Source organism: Copidosoma floridanum, unplaced genomic scaffold, assembly GCF_036245765.1.
Source record: "Copidosoma floridanum isolate Cflo_tuat_1 unplaced genomic scaffold, Cflo_Japanese_pri ptg000012l, whole genome shotgun sequence".
NCBI lineage: Eukaryota > Metazoa > Arthropoda > Insecta > Hymenoptera > Encyrtidae > Copidosoma > Copidosoma floridanum.
The window spans coordinates 402,184-426,197 of record NW_028321889.1 but is presented as its reverse complement, the minus strand read 5'-3'; the positions used below and the strand labels follow the sequence as shown (position 1 = coordinate 426,197).

At 39.5% G+C, this 24,014-nt stretch overlaps 2 protein-coding genes across 4 annotated transcripts in view; one reads left to right on the top strand and one right to left on the bottom strand.

The window, feature by feature from the left end:
* cpx (synaptic transmission protein complexin) overlaps window positions 1-24,014 on the bottom strand; it is a 341,835-nt gene that overhangs the window by 45,799 nt on the left and 272,022 nt on the right. The gene's annotated exons all lie outside the window — the stretch shown is intronic.
* Window positions 996-3,697, top strand: LOC106646653 (poly [ADP-ribose] polymerase tankyrase-2). Its single transcript, XM_014362729.2, has 2 exons — window positions 996-1,297; window positions 2,327-3,697. Exons 1-2 carry the CDS (start codon window positions 1,055-1,057, stop codon window positions 3,434-3,436), a joined length of 1,353 nt encoding a protein of 450 aa, XP_014218215.2. The 5' UTR covers window positions 996-1,054; the 3' UTR covers window positions 3,437-3,697.

Sequence of the window (24,014 nt, the reverse complement as noted above, 5' to 3'; positions counted from 1 at the left end):
TTTCGGCGTCTGCGATGACTTATCGCTGATGCTGATACTGTGGTAAACACATTCTATATGGTTAAACTAACGCAGTATCTACTACCTTTTTTACCTGATGCCCCAATATTTTTACAAGTACATTGACGACCGCTTTGTGCAGTGATGCTGCAGAACCTTACTGTTACACGAGTCTGGAGTTTCGAGCGCTCGCCCAGAGCATTTAACGACAAAAAACGGCAAAAGAACTGACAAACGTGAAGAAAATCATTGAAAATATTCTTCTTCTACACTTAAAAATGGTCTCAAAAATGGTCCGGGCGAGCGTTCTCACCTAGGAATCATCGTACAACACAGCATATGCCACGGATACATTTTTTGTTTTCAAGTACCCCAATCGCGCTCTGATGAGCTTCTCTTCCCTTTTGCTTTTGGAGACGATTAGAGCGCATATGGAACAGCGAGTCGAAAAAAAAGCAAAAAAAAAAAAAAAAAAAAAAGCAGCAAGCACGGATCCTCGAGTACCAAGGAGGAAAAACCAAACGTCAAACCGTTGCGATCAATCGCACGTAGGTACCGGACTTACAATTCCTACAGCAGCGATAGTACACGGACATCTCCCGATTAAATTCCAGCGACTCTCTGGCTATCGTTTCTCGTAAGTAGGTACACACGAGCGTCTATACTCTCCTCAAAAGGCCATTAACTCGATCCCAAACAACAAAAATTCGACTGCTACGTCACGCACGTCACACACGATATAATCGCAAACGACGACGACGACGACGACGACTGCCGCGCGTTGTTAACGTCGAATATACTTAGATAAAAATCGTGCGCCGCGCGAACACACATGTGTGTAAGTTGTAAAATACGTACACACGTGGTCATGACACACCACGTACTTATATATTGTATTCAGCGGCGCAGTGGATGGGGCATCGGGAGAGTATATACGAGGCTCAGTCTTGCTCCGGTGAGGCGTGCCGCTCCGTGCGCCATCGCACGCAGACACGCACAAACGGCAGCACGCGCGTCCCGGGCGTTATCTTCATCGTTGGCCAAGGTTGGAGTGATGTTGAGCGCCGAAATCAGTGAACGGCTGCGCGAGGCCGTGCGAGGGCCCGACGTCGGTTTGGTCGTGTCCTTGCTGGAGCGGTGTGAGGCCGGGGTCAAGTTCACGTATGGGGGCAAGAGCTTGCTGTACTTGGCCACGGAGAGCGAGCAGCCCAATCGGCACGGGATGGTCAAGGCGCTGCTGGATGCCGGGGCCAACGTGGACTATCAGGACGACTGGGCTGGGTGGACTTGTCTCATGGTAAACTTGGTTTTTTTTTTTTTTCTTCTTTGACATCCGACCTTGGTTTCGCTTCGAGCGTTAACTTATTTCGGGTGTGCTTTTTTCCCATTTTTGGACGTTTGCTCACCTCTTGGCAGGAACAATATCACTTACCGGTAGAGGTATGGCACTTGGGGGACGATAACTGTACTGTTCTCTGTGCCGTGAACCTTGACCTTGAAAACGCTTAAACGTTTATAATTTCTAGTAACTTTTGAATCTCTAATCTTTCTACCCACGGGTCATTTTTGTCTTGCCTAGAACTACTTTTCGACATTCCGAGGGTTGTAATTATAAACCATAAAGTTCATGAACTCCCGTTCTAAGAATGATTTTTCATACTTGTCTATTCCTTATCGATCTATGTTAATGTAAGGTAATTAGATTTGATTCTTGGATAAATTGCAACTTGAATAAAGTCAACACTCGCATTTAGTTTGCAATTTTTTTTAAAGAAGTTAATCCTTGTCAAGTAGTTTCGTGGCAGATCGCATAATAAAACCAAAGAATTTACACTTTTATTAAAAAATTCATAACCCTGGGTCTAATACCTATAAAGGAATATATTTATATAAACGTAGTATAAAGTCTTGGTATAGTCCGTTAGCGGTACCCTGACAATAATGTACAATACTATTTCACAAATGATGTTTTTCGCAAAAACATGTTTTTTTCACTAAACCCCGAAAACCCTCTGTTTTGTTTGATCTGATATTTCAAAAGCGTGGTTGTATTCTTTAATACTTTGGGATCGTCCCCAAGTACCGTAATATACCTACTCTACAAACTATTTGTTTTTTTTTGTTTTACCAAAAATCGATTGGACGTTTGAAAAAAGAAACGTGTGATCAAAAACACTGAATTAGCCGATTATACTAATTCTCTCATTAGCTTTATAAGCAAACACAAAAATGACCATTTAACTATCAAGGGTTCAAAGGCAAACGTCCGAAAGTATCAAGTTTCCCAGACCCCCGAGCTCACAGGGTCTGCAAACCCCACCCGCAGGTCGCCATCAAAAACCACCAGCAGGACGTCATCGACCTACTCCTGGACCACGGAGCCGATCCCAATATCAAGGACAAATTCGGCTCCAACGCCATTGTCCGAGTGATGGACCTGTGTCCCCACGACACCAGGCTACCTCTGCTACGACTACTCCTGTCCCGTGGCGCCCGACCCGACCTAACCTACCATCCCGAAGTCAACCGGTTGAACCGCTCGCACGCGATGAAAATCTGCAACGAGCAGGAGATACGGCTGTTCTTCGAGCACGGCCTGATAGTCGAGCACGGGTACAATACGTTCCCTGCCATCTACAACAAGGACGCGGGGGTGCTGAGGTTCCTCGTTGAACATAACCTCTTCGACGTGTACCAAAGACTACCGAACGGCAACACGACCCTGTGCGAGGCGATAAGCTACAACAACGAGGAGCACGCCGAGTACCTCGTCAACTTTGACTTTGACGTGAACGAGCGGGCGAGCGACGGAGAGAGCCTACTGTTCAAGGCGGTGACCCGGCGCCTAGTCGGTACGGTTCGGCTGTTGCTCCTGCACGGGGCGGATCTCGAGCTCGAGCTCGTGGTCGAGTTCAAGCGCCAATGGGCCGAGTACTCCTCCGACTGGGCCAACCGGCAGAAGCGGATATTCAAGCACTACTACAAGACCTTTTACGAGCTGATGAGGCACCTGGCCATGCGCGTCGCCCTCTATCCCTCGATATATTACCCGGAAAGTGTCGACAAGGTGTACAAGTGCGAGGCGAAGGTCTTCCAGGTGTTCAAGGTTGAATTCGAGAGGCTGAGGTGTCACTATGTCACCGACAACGTCACCTTCTACGACATACTCACCAAGAAGAGCATCGCCAGGTACGCGAGGAACCGGAACGTGGTCGAGGGGCTCAAGAGGAGGTACGTCAGGAGTCACTTTCCCAATTACGGGAACATGACGGCCGAGAGATTGATGCGGGAGGTGAAGAGGCAGGAGTTTTTAGGCAAGGCCAGGCGGGCTCTGGCCCGACTCTTGAGGTGGGACGCCGACAGCATGTACGTCATTCTGGACAACATTATGAACCACCTGACCAAAAAGGATCTGCTCGCTGTTACGAATGTGTGACAAAGACACGTAGTTTTTGCAATGTGGTTTGTACGTACACGTTGTCACGGAAAAATGACAAATTGTTGTTTCTATATTGATAAGTGATGATTGGACATCGTATGCAAAATACGATTTACGATGTGTTCATTGTTGTATTATTTGACACGTAATTACTCGTTGACTCTCAGTTTTAATTGATGTTAATAAATGTATAGTGTAGCCAGTCGCCTAAATCCTGTAACATATATATTATGCGAATAAATATTTCATATTTTACGAGCCAATGGAGATACTTTGTCCTCGTTCCCGCGTTATTTGAGAAATCGATGGAGAGAAAGTTGCGGAATCTAAGTATTTATGAATGGATTGGGAAATGATGTCAGCTCACTTTCGAGTCGGCTCATCATTACACAGTTTCACCACTACGAGATTTAATTTTTAACTTAATTGAAAATATAAGGAAAATAAATTGAATATTTAATCGTACAACTATGAACGAGACTTGATGTCACGTGACGTTGACCAAAAAATAACTCACGTGCAACGATCAACAGTATTGGATCATTATAAGTTTTTCTTGATTCATAATTAATACGGTCAACAAAATCTTAAAAAATTTTACTCAATACGCCTGTGTCTAATGATCACGTGATTAGTTGCTAGAAAAATGCAAATCATGCTATCACGAGGCTCCACTTGGTGTGTTTTTATCAAATTTAAAAAAATAATATTGCTTATCCAAGGTAGATAAGTATACTGACTTTTTCTAAGAATTAATTTAGATAAGAGCTTGTGTAGTAATGTACGAAAAAAGAAAAATCGTATATCAGCTCACTCAGACTTGCTAAATAACAAAGTACTTGATTCGCGAGGTGTGCGCTGTATCGCGTAATTAAAAGCGATGACGTGAGAATCATTGAATATTTTTAAATAGATTGAAATAGATTAACATTGGCTTGGGAATGTTATTTTATAAATGACATAATGTCAGTAAGAATATTTTCCCTAGCTCCTTACGTGTTAGGTGTCATGTGGAATTTTTGATTTTTAATTAATTTTATTCACGTGATATCAGTTTGACGCTGAGAAAATGTTGTTTAAAATTCACAAAAATATTGTCCGACCTCCGAGAAACGTGTTTTTTGTGAGACGTTGGGATCTTATTTCCGGCAGCTCGCCACATAATTTACGAGCGATTCCCTCGAATAAATAGTCAGGAGTGTTATTAAGTTAAAAAACTATTTCTTTGAAGCACATATTTTTCCATCCAAAATTTTTATTTCCAACATGTTCCCCAGGAATACGAGAAAATTAAAAAAAGTGCAATAAGGGAGGTATGACATGCTTTTTTACGTTCAACCTAAGTACCACGAATTTTATTAGCGTTTTTTTTTTGTAAATTCAGTTAGGGCTTCACGAGATTTTGAGAGTGATCTCGATATTGTTTTGTATTGTCTCAAATTTCAAGACAAGATCAAGATAAGGTGCAACTTAAAATTTCAAGACAATACCAAGAATAATTTCCTCAAGAATTTTGATTTTAAATAATGCTTGAGCTTACTTATTTACTCTTTATTTTACTTTGATGTGATCGAGGTTTAGCATAAAATGTTAAACAAAATAAAAAATTTATTAAAGTTTGACTACGTTTTAATAAAAAATGATTACAAGATATAAATACTGTACAAATATATTTATAATAATTTTAATGTAACTACAGTATAAGTTTAATATTGAAGTATTTCTACAAATATCAAATTTAGTCGCCTTCCTGTTTACAACGAATATTTATGGCTTCAATAATTCCAAAATTGAATGACAAGATCTCAATAGTAGCTTGATTAGTTGCAACTTAAATGAACTTGTTAATAAAGGTAAATTTCATGAAATATCAGTTTTTGGTGTAAACGATGAAATTCGTCCTGTTTTGGTTAAAACTGAACTCGATCGGGGATTTTTTTAGACACAAAAATAAAAAAAAGGTACTTCTCAGTCTTCTGAATAAGACAGTATCTAAAACAGCATTTACTTGAAGTTAAAAAAAAAAAAAAAAAAAAACTCCCTTAAAACACGGATCCAACGTTACAATCAGCTAACAAAACCATTGACAATAGCACACCTCATTCCCTTGTCAAAGCCCCTTAGTCGACGGTCCCTGTATCTCTCTCTCTTTCTCCTCGGAACAGGCTCCTTCCCTCATCACTTCAATCTCAATAATCCCCGGCGGCTCAACCCTCATTAGCATCGATTCTGCACCAAAATTCACGAGCTCTCCTACTGAGCAAGTGACCCTCCACGCGCTCAGCTTCCTTATTTGCCCAAGACCAACCCATCCTCCGCCCACCGAATAAGTGAGCCTTTCAGCTGTCACCAAGTTAGCAAGTTAGAAGTCTCCGTTGGAGCTCCTCCTCGGTGGTATCAAGGCTGTTTGCTGTGCAGCTGCGAACGGAGCCGTTATGAGAAAACATTGCCGAGGCTTTTCTTTCCACGGCGACTCGTTCAACTTGCAATCATCGGTTGCAACGGTTTCCTCGGCCTTAACTCCACACCGTGGATGAATCGCGGTGATAATTCCGGCCGATAGCTGTTGTTGATCCAAAGTTGGTCCAAGTGACCGAGGGTTGTTTTGTGTGCAAAGTAACTTTCCGCGTTGTGGGTCGGGTCGTCGGGAAGTTTGGTGACCATGATATTTTTGGAGTTGAGACTCGTCCAACGCGGAGTGACTAATGGGGTCTTCGGGAGGGACTTTTGATTTGATTGTATACTTTTTCTCTCGTCCATTATGGCGGCGGTCTTAATAGTCTCGATTTATTTGGCACGTGTGCAATTTATTTTTTTTTGTTGGTCTTAAAGAAATTATTACTATATAATTAAGTTTTGTGTACTGGAAAAATGTGCACCTTCATACGTGACTATAGGCTGGTCGAACATAAATTCATTGTTAGAGAATGTAAGGAAATTAGACTGTTATTGATCAAAAATTTTATTTTTTGGCTTTGAAGAACGACAAAACAGTAGTTTGCGCTTGAGAAATTCACAAAGTTTTGCGAAACATTGCAACAAACCAGTCATATCGGTATAGTCACATGCTCTGACATAGCTGTACAAGTGGACTATCTTAATCAGTAGGTACATACTTGGTTGATGACAAAAAATCACAATACGGATCGTTAAACGTCGATTTGCATAGCTGGTAAGATGTGCTTTTTTGACGACCCATACCGATTTACTTATGTACCAATCACTTTACCGAACGCAAACAATTATAGTTATCAAAATTAATACTTCCAGCTTAAAAGCTAACAGACTAACTCACAGTGAGTTATTAATAGCTTAGTTTAAATTAATTACTGAAACTTAAATTTTTACAGGGTGTTTACAAGGTCCTTCCAAGGCTGCCTCATTGCCTCCAAGACAAATGTATCAACTTGAGTGGAATCTCAATTTGTATTTAAACACTTAAATTTTCAATTTCCATCCAGATTAATGAAAAATGTTGACCTTGGTACTTTGCATTTGATATTACAGTAATTTTTTATCTTTCCTACACCATACCCACGTATATGTGTAAACACGAAAGGGAAAAAACATAAACGCCGCGTTTGTCCCCTAGACTCGACTCACCGCACCTATAAATTACGCGAACTTTCAAACTCGTGCGCTACCCAACGCGGCTTTTTATCGTTTGCTCGCGTGTGTGTTTATGCTACGCGTTGGAGGAATATTGCAACCCTCATAACGTATGTACAGCGCGTTATACACCGCCACACTGACTTTTGTTCCATACACCATGGGTTCCTCTTTTTTTCCCCCCTCCGTTGTGTTTACTGGCTGTAGTTTTTGTACAAAGTTTGAAATGCAGATGAATGCGAAACGTGCGCGAAAAGCAGATTTCCTTGCTGATGGCTGATGCGTATATACCCGGGGATGTATCGCACCGCTGCGTTTGAATATTATTTTTTTTTTCTTCAAGGGAACGAAGTTGCTTGTGAAGTTCTCTAAAGTAGGATACAACTAGCTCCTCGAAGTGGCTTTTATTTTTCCCCGAATCGAAAAAGGTGCTGCCTCGAGAACTTTTTCCTTCTCGCGTTGGTGGTTTTTGTAAAAGAGTTTACCGACGCGTTTTTTGGAAGATGCAGCAAAAGCCCTCCTTTTTTTTTTCTTTTTTTTTTAAAAATAAGAAAATTGGAACTGTGCCGTTCCCCAGGTGGAGGGGGAATCATCGAGTGTTGGTGCGGCGGTAAATTTTCCCGTTTGGGTTCACACCGAGGAAAAAGTTTCAATATATCTCAATGCAGCTTGTACTCCCAAGTTCGGTAAGTATTTTCATTGCAGTGAGATTCAAATTGTTGTGGTAATATTTTCACCAATGGAGGAAAAGTATGATTACGAAATACCCACGTTATTTCATATTTTGAATTGAGGTTATGTGATGGCAAAGCACGTAAGAACGTTCTGAAACTGGAAGTAATTACCATAACTTCGCGGTAAACAACGAATACTCGAGATACGTCTTAATATGCTGAAAAAATCACGGTAAAACTCACTAAGAAATGAAAAATAAAAGTGGTAATCCGACATTACCGTTGCCATTGCGGTAAAAATGTCCAAAAATTGTAATAAAGTTCAATGATTAAACGAATTATTTCCATACTTTACGAACAAAACCACAAAGTATAGCGAAGAAATTGAAAAAAAGTCGACCCGTGTAATAAGAATATCCTTCACTCGAAGCGACGCACATTATCACCCGCGGAAAACGCAACCGTGCAAGCAAAACTCTCCCCCTTCCTGCACCAGCTCGTCGAAAATCATTGGCTCGTATTCTCGCGCGCAATGCAATTTGAATAAAAAATGCCCCCCCCCGGATACTCTTATTCCCTGGAGACGCCGCGTATCTCCACTTCCCGGAGAAGAGAACGCCCCCTTTTTTTTCGGAGCAAAGAGTACATTCGAAGGGACAAGGAAAGAGCGCTAAAAGTGTGCATATCTCGCGGGGGGAATCGGGGCCTCCGTGGGGATCCAGGGGGTCGTTATACGCTTCGCGGAATACTAAGCGATGAATTAAAAGAAAGGAGAAACGAATCGACTCTCAGATTGAACGGTAGCGGCTGTAACGTGTTCCGGGGAAAGTTTTCATCGATGCGGTTCTTGAGTTTTACAATAAATCGGATATAATGATAATTGCCATCCGAGCATATACGTTTATGTACCTACACGCTTTGAGTGCGATTGAAATGTCCAAGTTTTACAAAATTCGTTGCGGTGCAATGGCTGGCAAACATTCAATATGTCGTAAGAACATTGATAATCCGTCGTTTTGAAAAACTTTATAACGGTTGGAGAAAACATTGTGATGATGTAAAATAATTAGAAAAACCTTAAATATGTTTCCTGCTTCTAGGTTCCTTTCAAGTTAAATTCCAGATGAATTTGATATTAGCATGTGGATAATCCATAGTGGAGAACTAAATTATTTTATGACAAATTAATAATCTTATGTGTTTCATTTATTCATATGGTTATAAAAGTCCTTTCTATCGTTTGATAGTAGTAAAAATAGCGTTTTTAGTCGTTTTGCGCTGTTAGTTTATGGTAAATGACATTCATTATTATGTTTCAATTGAATCATCTCATTTGATAAGGTTGTAACAGAGTTTTTTTTATTCATTTATTGTAATCTACTAATTGTATAATTTTTCATGCTCGTTTATTATCATAAAAGTTTAGTAGATTTCAATAGTTAATACCTTTGGAATTGAAATATTTTACTATATTTTTCTCCATGACATTGAAAAGCTTAAAACTCAAACTACAACAACCTAAAGTTTTGCGAAAAAAGTGTTAACGTAGTTTATTGACTCTGAAGTCATTTAAACAAACGATTTTGTCACAAAAATTTGACTGTTGAGTATCAAGTATGTGTCAAGGATAAATTTCACTTACAGTCCAGTTACATCTACGACAGGATGTTTCACGTCCTGTTGGTCCACTAATTTTGTATCGTGAAATTGTTTACTTTAATGGAGTTGATCTAATAGTGGATAATATAACCATTCGGTTAATCATCCGGAATTACAATTAACGGAACCATCAGTCGAAATAAAAACAGCACAATGCACATATAAAATTCCAATTCCCCATGCAAATTGAGAATACTCAGTGCTTACACAACCCCCAGCCAAGTGAAATAGTCCAACCAAGGATTCCTCCTAATTTCCCGAGAAATTCCGCTCCGATCACCCCCAAAGTGTAATTTGCAACAGATTCGTATGGCTTTTGCAAACGAAAGGTCATTTAACAACAACTCCAACCCAAAGTCGCTTGCCAACGGAGTTTCGAAAAACCAATCGACAAAAGTTTACACCTTAAGTGGTTGGAATCCCCGAAACCAGCGGGCAAAAAGACACCCCCAGAGTCGACCTCGACCACACCGGTGTCTGCCCGAGATTAATATAATCGAAAAGGCAAGCGAGGGTGAGAAAAATAAAGAGCCCCGGTGAAACGCGTTTAGCGCCTCTGTTTACGTAAAAAAGGGGTCGAGAACTCGGGGTACCAGTTTTACGCAGTGGCGCATAAACATATACACGTGCGTGCGTTGGATGGAAAAGAAGGGGGGGGGGTACTCGGGGGATTTCCACATAGGGGTATAGTTTCAGCGTCTTTTCAATCGGAAGCCAAGCTCTAATTTTCCGGCTCTCTCTCTCTTGCGGTGTATGGATGTATATATGCGGGTAGCGTGACCTAGAGCTTTTTTCGAGGTCAACAGCAAAGGAAGAAGGTGCCTGGATGGAGGAGAGGGATGGTATAGAGTGCGTTTTTCGCTCTTGAATTATTCGGACTGATGGATTATCAGACATTTTTTGGGGATTTACATGATTCAAGGTGGTTCGGATGCGGATACTTTTCAAGCCATTCGTACTTTTATCGGGACTCGAGAAATAATTTCAAAAAATTACACAGCATCTCAAAACATGTATTATTCATCATGCTGTTTGTTTGCGGATTGCATTGTAATCTAGGATAATGCGTAAGTAAATACATTCTCACAATTTAATATTGGGTGGAAAAATGGATTATAAAAGTGGTCTCTCTAACTAGTGGATGTCTTTTTGCACGTGGTCAACGTAAAAATTTACTGCTAAGTTTGTCCTTTGTGGTAGAGCGTGAAAAATCATCCCGCTACATAAATAATCCAGATTTTTATGACGATACATGAAAATCATCCAACAAATAGATGCATTAATACTGTGCCAGTTTTCTCCGTCTAGTATTAGATTTTTTACCCTCCAATAGTTTTTCAACAAAGTTTTTTATTGGGCCGCTCTGAAAATGGCATTTTGAAGGGGTGGATTAAGTCGTGACGTTTTCATGATAAGTGACTTTAATAATACAACCGATAAAATCCAATAGTTCCAATCGAATCGTACAAACCATATACCTACTTGAGAATTGTACATAACTTTGTTAGGGTGACATTCACTTTGAATGGCCATGCCACGATTTTGCCATTTGGCAAACCGTTGGATGTTCCACTTGAGCCAACAAATAAAATTGATTCTCAGACTTATGTACCCAATTATTTTTACAGAAATCGCAGCTCACGGAAAATCGTCATTACGAGTACTTTTAATAATGTTTGATTGTCTCAACGCGTTGTATAAATGTTCACGAGTTTTAAAGTAAATTGATAGTCAGAGTAAAAGGTTGATGTTACCTCACCCAAAACACCACAGGGTATCATCGACTGAGGTGATAGAGATACGTAAGATTTTTTCGAACTGTTAAAAAAAAAGTTTTTTATGGTAACAGTCCAGTGATTCGTAAATAATTTCATAATTTCTATCTTTATGACAACTTACGTGACATGTAAAAGAAAGTGGAGCTCAAGATTGAAATTAGATGATGCAAATGATGGCAGGTGTTCGGTGCACCGCTGTCTTTTTTTTTTCAACGGTTTAATCGCTCGAGTGACACTAATCCGGTGTTACGTATTAAGGGCTACGGGAGAACGAATGAAGAACGAAGAAAAAAGTGCTTCGCCACGGTGAGAAAGGCTAACCGCAACGCGGGATCCAATCAACGGCTCCAGCTGCCACTTGCTGCGCCTGACAAATTCATCGGATTTGCGGACTTCATCTCAATTTCGCGATCGACTGAGCAGCCCAAGGAAATACTCGGTGCCGATATTACTGTACACGTACCCAAGAAATGATGCACGTGGGATTTGCTTGGAGAGCGTTTTTTAAACGTGACAGCTCATCGAGGGTGACTTTTTTTGTTTGTTTTGAAACAAAGTGTGAACATACAATAATTGATTATGGTTGGTGTCATTGGTGATTGCATTTAACAAAAGAGCGACCGATCTATGGATGAATGTTTACACTTTAGTGTATGTTTGTTGTACTTGTACTTCTAGTGTATTTTTACATACATGAAAATTCGGATTCTATAATGTTTTAGGTGCAAGATCATTAAAATTGATTAAATCGCATTTTTCGATTACATTAGGTTTTTTTTCCTGCTTACTCTACACAGAAAAAAACATTTCAATGCCTTATTGATAAATAATAGGAGCCACGACCATTTTGGCGATGTTGTTCCCGAAATCATCACGCCAGTGCTAAATTTCACGTCTTGGAGTTGTATAATTATAAGATTGAATACCTTTACTGCTACTGAATATTCGTACTAACGAACGATGGGATGTTTTTTTTTTCCCTGAGATAAATTGACATTGTGATGGTCGCAACATAAGTACTCATGCTTCATCAGCGCACTGTCAGGAATTGAGAAAAAAATTGGATTTCACCTAATTTTAGTTAGTGCAATTGCATGGGCTCTGTTTTTAGAACAAATTATGACCAGAAAATCGTATTGACTTTATGTATATACCTACCAGACTTATGGGAACACTTGTTTCGAAACATTTAACAGGTAATGTCGATAAGCAACGAACAATACAGGTGGGGGTGAATAAACTATATTCATCTCCTATTGCTGCTAGCTTTGTTTTTTCTATCAATTTTCTGCATCAAATCTAGAAAATGGAAGAAAAAAGCTCCACGAACTCGGTACTACTTCCCCGCGAACATTCAAATCACGCGCGCTCGAGTTTTGCGCCAAAAATCCCCGAAAACAAATAGCATCCTTTTATCCCGGTCCCGAATCCCTAAACTGCAATTTTCCGATTTCGCGATAGAATAAACAGCGTCTTACAAATCCAATCCCAGATATCCACGCGATACCCGAAAGCTGCGAAAATTCGATTTTGCAAAAAAAAAAAAAAAAAAAAAAAAAAAGAAAAAAGAAAGTCCTTTTGCTCGCTCGCACCGCCGGACCGTAAATATAAGAATTCCGATCGCGTTTTCCGCGTTGCACGTATACACCCACAGACAACTCTATACCAGCGCGAAATGGAAATCCACGAAGGCAAGAACTAGCATCGTGAAATCCCACCTCTTCTCCCTCCCGTTAAAATGCAGATCGGATCCAAGGTCCATCCCGCGTTCGCACTTGCTCGGCCCTTGGAGGAGAAACTCGTTTAAGGGGTTCGTTTGTACCTCTTGGAAATTCGCTTGCTTTGAGCCACACACTCTCTCGCACAGGTGCGTCCCTTGCTCCTACACGGGTTTTCCAGTTTCGCGCATTTTTTTTTTTTTTTTTTTTTTTTCTACGAGTCCCAATCGGTGAATCAACGAACCATTCATCGGAGAGAGAGAGGCTTGGTGAATTACGGGTAACGCGCGAGTGGCCCATAACGAAGAAGTGCAAATCGATCCTTATACCGATAGCTATTGCATCAGAAGCTACTCGCAAATGCAGAAAGGAGCCCGAGAGGATCTTGTCAATTTATTGGGTTTCGGTTAAAGCCCGGGTAATTAGGGCAGGGTGAATTTTCCATCAAAGTCCGACGCTGGGGGTCGCACGAATGGATCCAAAGTCCACTTGGGTGGGTTATTGGAATAGAATCGAATAATTATCGGCCCGTAAAAAGCTCCTTACAGGTAGACACAGTAAAATATCAAGTATACTCTTGAAAGTTGGAAACTGCGGGCAAATGGAAAAAAGACATTGGCTCAAAAATTTAGGTACAAATGTACAATAATTAGCGCAAAATTCACCGTTAATATCCATCAATCATAATTTTTATCACTATTACTCTAGTTATCAAATAATTTGTCCAAAAAAAAACAACTACTCGATTGTGTACAGTTTGATAGTGATTGACTACTTTTATCTAGCATAAATATATAATGCATTAAAACAAACATGTGAAAACATGACCGTAATAACTTTAAAGTGTTGCAACTACAACATCGAAAAGGCAGCTTATTAATATAACAGAGTGATTTTAACTATCGACAATAATTTTGTTCTGCATTGAAGCCTTTTTTTTTTTTTTTTTTAGAGAGCATAATATGTTTCTTCCTGGACATAAAGAAATTAGTACCCAATGCTTCACCTTTGACTTTGATTTACTATACTAATTTTTACGTGAAAGTATGAGACGGCACGGCAATTGCTGTAACTTTTACCATAACTCCGAGATATAGCAGACAGAGTGAGAGCTTGGCGCTCCCAAAGACTCCGTTTGCCGGACAGAAGGGAGCGGGCGTTTGTGCAGTGCAAACAGAAGAGTTCGCCTTTCATCCGCGCGCAACTCGTCCGTTTGTCGGTCCTTTGCGTTTTTTTTTTTTTTTTTTTTTTTTCTACCTTTGTTATACCTCATAGTCGCTGGTGAGCGAACAATAAATTTTCCTCTTCCATACGAAAAGTCCCTGTTTATGTTATGCGAATGTATAGGAGGTGGGGAAAGATTGTTGCGAGGGGTGTAACAGGGGGTTCGGATAAACGAGACCGAGTATCGTGTTTTACGTGTGGTTTTGTGATTTTTATTTCCGAGGGAGGGTGGAACACTTGCAATCCACCCATACAGGGTTGACATAAACGGAGCAATTGACTGTTTTTGTGAAAGAGTGAATGAAAATTACGATCTCATGCAAGGGTAGTTTGAATATAACTGGAGTACTCTTAACTTACCGATCACGTCGTTTTAACTTTATTTCCTTGTATCATTTTGCCTACAAAATAAATAGACTACTTTCTGCTGAAAAAATGTTTACAACAATTTTTTTGCATTGGAAGGAATAAATCCAACTAGTTTATGTCGATTGATGAAAAACTCACGGAGAAAAATGGGAAATACGATTTTATATGAGTCATGAAAAATATAATTTTCCATTTTTCCATACCTGAGTAGTTTAACGAATCAGCCTGAATTTGGGTTGATTTATTTTTGGAAGTCAAAAGAATAGTTACCAACACTTATTTTTGCGAGAAAACGAATACTTTTAAATCATTAAAGTTGTAAAGTATTAAAAAGCCAAAACAACGCGGTCGGTAAGGCAAAGGGAACTCAAAAACTATCCAGACTCCCCTTAAATTTACTCCTTGTTAGGATTTATTACTACCACATGATATCTTTACGTAAGATATTTACTTAGTATTGGATATTCTGTAACGTGTACAAGATCTTTAATAGCTTTATCAGGTTATCAAATATCATATAAAAGATAAAAATGTAGGCCTGCGTATCTATCACCAATTGACTCCGCATGTATAGATAAAATTGTTTCATAAATGCTTACACTATATATATACATTTATTGTAAGTATTTAATAAATATAATTACAAAAAGGCACATCGTGCGTAACTTACGTTAGATCAGACTCACAAGGAAGATAGCTTTCCGACAATTGAATTAAGTAGTCATGGTTTTTCGGACTTTGTGCGGGGGTGTGTATGTGTGTGTATGTACACGGAGTCGCGAGTAGGAGAGGAAAAAAGTCTCGAGGAATATATGAAAATGGAAAAAAAAAAAAAAAAAAGAACGAAAGAACCAATGAGCATTTTTCCTCTAGCCCGCATTAAATGAGGTCGGACCGTTAATCGCTGTACTCCTCGACGTCTCGCTCGTGACGAGCTCCATTTGAATCCGACATTTCGCGAGGCACGTCACATCTGGCACCTGCTTAAGGGGCGAGTTTTACCCTTTCCCCCGTTCTTTCGGCTAAAAATCGTGTCAAGCCTCGCTTCGAGTGGAAGTGGACCAGTCACGAAGTGTCGGCTTCAAACGAGCAGTGTTTCGTAGTGTATGCGCGTAAAATGTCGGAGGAGGAGGGGTGCGAGTGTGCTTTTGGGTGAAAGCCAAAAAACCATGACTACTAGGTCGTCGACTTAGATCGTGAAACCTCACCTGAAACAGAAAAACGGATTTTTTTCATTAGTAAAATTTTGTCAACACAAAACATGTAAAAGTATGTATTTTTTTTAGGTAAAAAAACGATCGAAAAAGCTTATTATGGCAGGGAAGATTAACAAAAGGTGGTGCAGGTGTTGGCTGAAGAATGAGATTCTTAATTTACTTTTATTAAAAATAAAAAAAAACTCCCGTTTGATATCCCCAAATTCAGTAGTTTACAAGTACACTGTGCAAAAATCTCGGCAAAAATATTTTTTTTGTTAGTTCAGGACAGCAGCAACAATTAATTTTTTCATTGAGTAAAAAGTATCCTCTTTTTTTATCATCTATTCCCAATCTAGTGGACAATTAACAAAATTATTTTTTTCATTCGAAACACATTGGACAACTAACAGGATGTGCACTACACTGCATGCACTTCGTTTTCACGAATTTTCCTACATTCTCTGAATCACGTAAAGTACGAAAATCTTTGTTCCAAGACTCCTACCTGGATCAACAACTGGAATTGCCCATACGTTCATCTTGAAAATGTGTTTGAAAGAATCATTGCCTCCAACCCCCCATGTTTCCCAAAGCTCCTCATAAAAAAAAAAAAAAAAAAAACCATAATAACGAAACTATTAAAAGCCACAAACCCTGACAACGCCATCTCAATTTAAACATATGAAAATAAAAACCCTGACGTTGCGTGCGCGCCAACCATATCCCCCCATCGAACTACGCGCGCTTCCGTTTCGCATCGCGTAAAAAGCCTCGCTCGAGAAAATCCCTTTGTCCCGTTAAGGAGGGCGAGACTTAATAACAAAAGCAAGATCGAGCCGATAACGTGCACGAGGGGGTGGGGGGGGGGGAACGTCGCATCGACAACGCGGGTAATTTCGCGGGAAAGCCTAAGTGTACCCACACGTCGTGTGCCCGATCGCGTTGACTTTCGGAAGGGAGATCGGGAACGCGCGACAAGAAGTAAACATTTATACACTCGAGGATTATTTATCAAACAGCTAGCGAAAAAATCTGCAAGGAAACACTAGGCTCTGGTTTATTTCCAGTGGGATTTTACTCGAGTGTGGCTCTTCCTAGATTTTACCGATGTTTTGATTCCATGCACGGTAAATCTTTGCTTTTCTTGGTACTTTGACGGTTTACCTGCAAACATTTTGTCGCAACACTTAACGATTCCACTTTCATTTATATCATTGGTTTTGGAGTAAAACTTCTATTGCCACATAGATGAGTACAGCACTTTAGACTAGGGGGTTAAATTGACGTGACAAACATCTTTTTTTAGTCAATTTCGAAAAACTGCAATGGTTGGTCTTTCTGTTTAACCTTGCAATGATGAAAATCTTTAAAGTTAGTGGAATTAAAAATCTTGTTTCAAAAGTTCATTGCCAAGTCGGTTTTAGCATTTTCGGTTGGTCAAAAACTTTTATTTTCTTATCATGTGCAACTTTTTTTATAGTAATATTGAATTTAACAGCACGTACTTTCTGATCTTGGAAAAAGAATTTTTTTTTCAATGTATTAGCAAAAAGCAGAATCAAACCCTGGAACGAAGAAAAATTAAAAATGATGAAAGGTTTCTGTAAGCACGGATACCACAGAAGACGAAGAGAGAGGGAGATACGAAGTGCACCCCTCGGTGTGAAGGAGCGTAAAGTACCTCTAGACAATCGTCGGCTTCGGCGAAGCCATGATCGAAAAAGCCAGGAACAAATTGTCAGTGGGGACGGTGGAGGAAGGATGGGTGGTACTCGTCTCAGTTCTCTTTTCCACGACTCTTATGCATAAAACATGAAGGCCCCTTGTTGTTCGGAGGGCTAATGCAAATACTACGCTCTGTCTCTCGTCTTCTTAATCTGCTCCCTTTTTTCGTTTCTTATTATCGAATTTCCGGTGTCGGTTGACACGTATTCTTTCTCTCTCTCTCTCTCTGCACTACTTTTAACCCACTTTGAATCAATATCAACGTGGTTTGGACAACGAAATCAAATATAACCTACAATCAGAAACTAAGTTAGGTCGTTATCTCTACAACTGTTTGAATGGTCCCCAGTGGAATAAAAAAAACGTGAAAATTATAGTATATATTATTTTTAACAGTAAAAATTAATGTTCTGATGGTTAAAATCATGGTTTGAATAGTAAAAGTTACGGTTAAGGCAGTTAAAATTACTATGCTGGAACAGTAAACCTTAAAGGTATTCTTTAATAAATTGTACTATTCAAAGTGTAATTTTTACTGGTAAAAATAATAATTTTTTCCTTTTTTCAGAATGGTAAATTTTTCTGGAATTTATCTATGAGAAAAACTTTAATGGTGCAACTAATAGCCGTAAAAAAATTTGACAGAAAAATGTCTTTCTTCCCCAATCCCATTGAGTCCCCTGATAAATCTGTAACGCGCAAATGTATTCTGATCCCCAAAGTCCACTTCCTTCGCGCCAAAAGTAAAGCCCTCTTGCAATATACAATCGATCATCCATAAAACATCGTTGTCGTCCATGCACGTATCCCAAAACTCTCCATTCTTTTTTAAATTCCACTCCTCCACCGTTCCCTCCTTCCTCCTTTGCAGCCAAAACACGCGTCAACGGAATATCGAGATCCGATCGCCGGAGCAGATAAGCCGGGGATTCCCCGATTCACCCCATGTGTTTCGCGTCGATGCTCTCTTGTTCAGCAAAGGGGGCGCTTGCAAAGCCGTCGCACGAGCTTATATGTATACCTAAACGGAAAGCGTCAAAGAAAAAGACTCTTTTCCCGCCGACGACGCGGACAAATGGCTCGTGTTCCAATCCTTTGCACCCGATCTTTGGCAGAAGTGCAAATTTTACTGGGAAAGTTTCTTTGTCGCGTGCCTGTTCGGCAAAGTTGGTATATTCGTCCGGGCGGACGAAATTCTCGTTGATTGTTGAGTGAGTTCGTTGTTGGATCCGGGACAACAGAGATTTTCCATGAAAAAATTTATGAGGTCCGTCAGGTGGATTATCAAAAATTATTGGACCCGTGATATTTATTTTTTCCCGCAAATCGAAAGTGATGGAGATGTAATATGACGCCATCAGCCCAGCCACTCCTGAACTGTCGTGTTGCGTGTCTCTCGTCATTTTTTGTTTATGCGCAAAAACAAATTCATCCAATATTTTTTAATATCCATCCGATGGATCAAAAAGTATCAAAATTGTTGTCCCGTGCAATGTGTTCATTTGTCAAGTCCTACGGCTATGCATCGTTTGTTTTACGAACACGACAATTAACAAGCAACAAAAAATCACTCTCCCGTATCATTTTTCACAATTTAGCAAACAACCGATCACTTATCATTATACTTTTTTAACCATGAAAAAAGAAAAGAGGGACAACAGCCGTCAACTGCGATGAGAAAAAATAACGGCACATCACATGTATACGTATCTCCTATACACGAATTCACGATAGCAGATAATCAAATTCCGGGGGCGACGTTTAATCGCGCGAAAGTCGGTCTAATGGCGAATGATAAATAGTTGGTTGGCAGCGCTGAGGAGAAATTGATATATAAATATATAGCAGCCGCACCAAGAGTCCATTAGAAGCGGCGCGATAAACGTGATACAGTTTCGCGAACTCGTCGGACGTCCGAGATAATGATGGTTGATTATTTATCGATTACTCCGCGCATCGTATACTCGTCGGTGATTTATCATTATACTTTGTCCGAGTGCAAAAAACAAACACATAATCGTTGTCGGAGTTTTCACGATAGTGGAACGAAATGGCACCCGATGATCTATTGCACGCTTGGGTCAGCAGACACGCTAGAATAAAACGTGACGGCTGGAGTGTTGCTGTTCAGTAGTTCTTCCGGGTACATAATATTATCACTAGCTGGGAAACACGTGTGCCGAAATTTCATCACAGGGGCTGAGTTTCCGCTCCCGAAATTTGTGGATAAATTTTACCGGGCACGTTGATGAAGGATAGGATTTTCGCTCGCGTCCCGCGGTTTGGCGTCTCTGTTTTCGCGCGTCAGTCGACCCTTATAAAAGCGTGTTTTCGTTGATTAAGTCTCGTTGAGTGAGTAGACGTTTGCGCGGCCTGCAAAAATCGTTGGACTGAATCGAGTACAATTGGAAATTTTCAAACGATTTCCCTGTTTAAACGTAAAGCGATGTTTGTGCTCCAACTCATATTTTTAGAAAATAATCTTCAATTTTGTGGATTTTAATGAATTTTTCAAACGATGATTCTCAATTCTTCAATTAAGTACTTCCTCTTAGAATAACGTGCGTTAAATTAGATGGAAAAATTAAATTTATTCAAGCATCACAAAGTAGCAAAAGTTAATATATTTGTTCAAACGATAAAGCAGAAAAAATATTGCCAAGCATTTAAAAAGGTAACAGGCCTCATTCCAAGTATCTATGCATACTATTGAATTTAGTTTCAATTTAATTTAAATAAACATGTATGATTTTGGAAGAGGAAGTGTATATAATTTTCAACTCAACTATTATTATTCATATTCCATACACTAAACGTATACTTTGTTTTATGGGCAGTTAGCCGAATCATGTGTTAAGCTGAGTGAAAAAATATTTTGTCAGAAAATAAAAATTAATTACATGATACTACACATTAAGCTTTAGTATGTTTTCCTTTTCGGTTGAAATGTAGTTAAACAAATTAACATTATCGATATTAATTTTAATGTTACTATTCTTCATTCAACATTATTTGAACCAATATTTAAAAATAAAATTGAATTGCTCTTCATTGCTTTCAAGACAAACTGCACCAATTGGCACAACCATCTTCTCAAATCTTTGGCCTGCAGAAAAGAAGGAATAACCCAAACACGCGAACTAGATAAAAAATAAAAAAAGAGCAAGTACCCAAGCAAGTAAGGTAGCAATTACAGGGCCTGGCTAACAATAGTCCACAGATATTATCGAAATCGCTCCTCCAATCGCTGCGTAGCACGAACCAAAGCCATCAGTATACGCGTCAGCCAACTCTTTTCGTGCATGCACGCCCATATACATCCATATACTTGCACGAGTGGAAAAAAAGGCTCCCTCGCGTGTGCACCGATCGAGCCCGCGGAACCTTGACCCCTTTTTTGTTTAAATAGCGCATGCACGGACAAACACGTCCCGACATTTTTGCTAAATATTTTATTTTTCTGCGATCGACCATGTACGTGTCTAGGTATACTTGAATTTCTTGCTTGGTGTTTCCATTGCGACAACCATTTAATAGAGACGCTATTTTTTGGTGAACGAAATAACATCGTTGATTTTTACCTGCTGTGAGGCGTCAAATTAAAATGCATTTTCCAAAAAGCATACTGAGATACTCCGATTTTTTGGAAAAAGCATGAAATTGTTTGAGAAACAAAAACTGCATCTTTAAAAGGAAAAAAACAACAAAAAAATTTGTCCTCTGATTTTTCATACCAATTTCAAATTAAGGGTTCTTCTGAGTGTCTTTACTAGACGAGTAAACAAAAATTACACGTTAACATAAAAAAAAAAAAAAAAATTCTAAAAAAAAGCAAACAGCAGGCAAACCAAGAACACGTAATCAAGATAAACAAAAAAATGTTCAAAGGGATCCCTGCGACTTCTTGGAAAAAACCTCACAGAAAATCAAAAGGAAAAACCAAAAAAAGGCAACAAAGAATGATGGTTCCGTCTTTGATGGTTACACGTTCACAGGAGCTCAAAAACCGTCGCGAGTACATACATATAACATACCCTCGACAGAGCGGGCCAAGGCTCGAGATTCCCGGGTACCATCCCTTTTATCAACAAAAAAGAAAAAAAATTAAAAAAAAAAAAACCGAAAGAAGAGGGTCTGCTTGAGAAGTGAACAACGACAAAGTGGCTGAAGGGGGTTCAGATGATGAAGGGAGCCGAAAGAGGTCATGATGCAAAGGCATCGGTCAACCAAAAGTAACTGTGTATAGACGAGCTCCACGTAACTGGAACAGCCCGTAACTTCCAACGCGTGTGTATACAACACGTTACACTCCACTCTTTCTTTACTCACTTTTTCATGCAAGTATTTCAAGCTCGCGGTGTCTTTTTTCCTCTTTTGCTTCTTCATGCAGTTTTTGCCTTCCGTCCGTTCTTTGCTTGCACCGAGAAGCCCTGCAAGTGCGACTCTCTCTCCTAGTTTTTTTTTTTTTTTTTTTTTTTTTTTTGTACTGTAAGCTTGACCCTCGTCTAGACGCGCGGTTGCTAGCTGTGGGATTACCATCGGGCTCGTGGCTTTTTTTCGAGGTCACCTGCTCGGCTGCGCAGGTTGTTACCACTCGAGGATAAATATATATATGTATGTATTTTTTTTTGCTACGTATTTCTGTTTTACGGTACAAGTTTTCTTTTCCTCCACCAGTACTGAGTGGCAATCATCACTGTAGGGTTTTTTTTTTTTTTTTTCCTTTTGAGACGCAGGGCTTCCTTCTGTACATGGCAGTTTGAATGGCAACGGTGGCAAAAAATCGTGTCTCAAAAGTTACAAACTTTTTTTTTGTAGTTGATGCTCATCGGTTTAAGAGGATAATTTTTCTTCGAAACCCCTTTCTCCGCTTTTACAGTGACATTTACACGCGAGTCACGATAGAGGATGAATTATCAGACATATAGGCTTCCCCCGGACCGGGTTTCAGTAAAGAAGCGTTTCAAGAACAACCAAATCGATGCTTCACATCAACCGTTTAACCAACTATTTTCACAAAACTACATGGTATGCGCAGCTACGCGCACGTGGAGTACAAAAAATTTCTATCTCAGTTTCAATAGATTTACATTTTAGTTCTCACGTGCACGTAAAGGATTGAAGCTCTGTGTTGGCAATCTTCTAGTGGATAAAGCACAAAAAAGATTTAGATTAATATCTGCTTGTCTTTGGTAAGTCCTATTGTTCGAAGTTGACGGAATTTTCATTTGATTTACTTGTTTTTCAGTTAATGAGTTGAAAAATAAATATTTACTGAGTTGTCCGTTACATTCGGAATTGTACTTATGTATATTATTGTATAGTGATCTACAAATACTGAGAGAAAACATTTCTCAGAACCAAGAAAGTATTTACTCAAATAGTACCGCGTATCAAGATAATTCTTTTTTTTTTATAGATAATATTATCTTACATATTAAAAAAAACAAACGCTTCAAGTGAGAAAACATAGTCTCATTGTGGGAGCCTATTTTTTCTTGGAACTATTCTAGTATATATATTCTTAATTTTAAGATACTTTTTTTTTCAGTGTCATATAAACTTTTTCAATCAGAGAAGACATTCGCTGATTTAGTTGCAGAACTAAATCGAACGACTACCTCTTAAAAGTGACACATTGTTAGACGTTTTCAGCAAAGTGCCATACACACGTATATTGTACACGAACGTTTCGTTGGTTTTTGCAGCTAAAATTAATCAGGCATTCGAAGTAAGTGGATATTCAACCATTCGCTGCACGTAGATTGATTAATTGGAAATTTCTTTTGCAGTAATTAACTACTCTTGTTACGCCCTCAAAAATACAACGAAAGCGTTGGTGTCGTCAAAAATAGCAAAAAAACGTCCTTTCGGGTGGTACTTGCTACACTTTGCTCACATTCGAGCCCTGTACGTGCAGTGCACTTGTACGGCAGCTCTCGTCCTTGCACGCCACACTTGGTAGCATCAAAGCACCCGCACGAGAGCCGCGTAAATTTAGTTATACGAGTTATCCCACGCCCAAGTGCGCGTTATTGCGTTTTTGGTCCTGTTACACGTTCTCCGTTCTTTTTGACGCGAGTACGCGGTCACGGGCTTTTATTGAAGCCATGCTCTTTATTGCACCACGAAGTTCTTTTTGAAAAAGAATTTTTCGACCGCGAGGTACCAGAGCTGCAACAGACGTGGTTGCTGGGGCCCCTCAACATTTATTTCGATGCGCTGAGCCAAGGTTGTTTGGTGGACGAAAAAAAATTTCTTTAAAAGCGTTTAAAAATGCATAATATAAGTCTGACTGTATATTCACGATGTTTTTTTTCAAGTACGAATTTTGCAAAAACCAATACTTCAAACCAGTACTTTTGCTTCCAAACAAGATATTTTTTTTAGGGAGAAAAGCGGTACTCCTCAAAATTTTAAGACCCAACCGTCCGTGTCTACCCTTGCTGTGAAAAACAAATTTTCCCTACGATTCTTCTTACGAAATGATTGCATCAAAACGAAAGCACATTGTCTTTCCACTTGAAAAGTAAATTTCAATTCGAAGTGAAAAAAAAAAAAATCTTTTTTATTTTTTTCACAATCCGTAATCTCACCGACTCCCCCATCCGATGCGAATA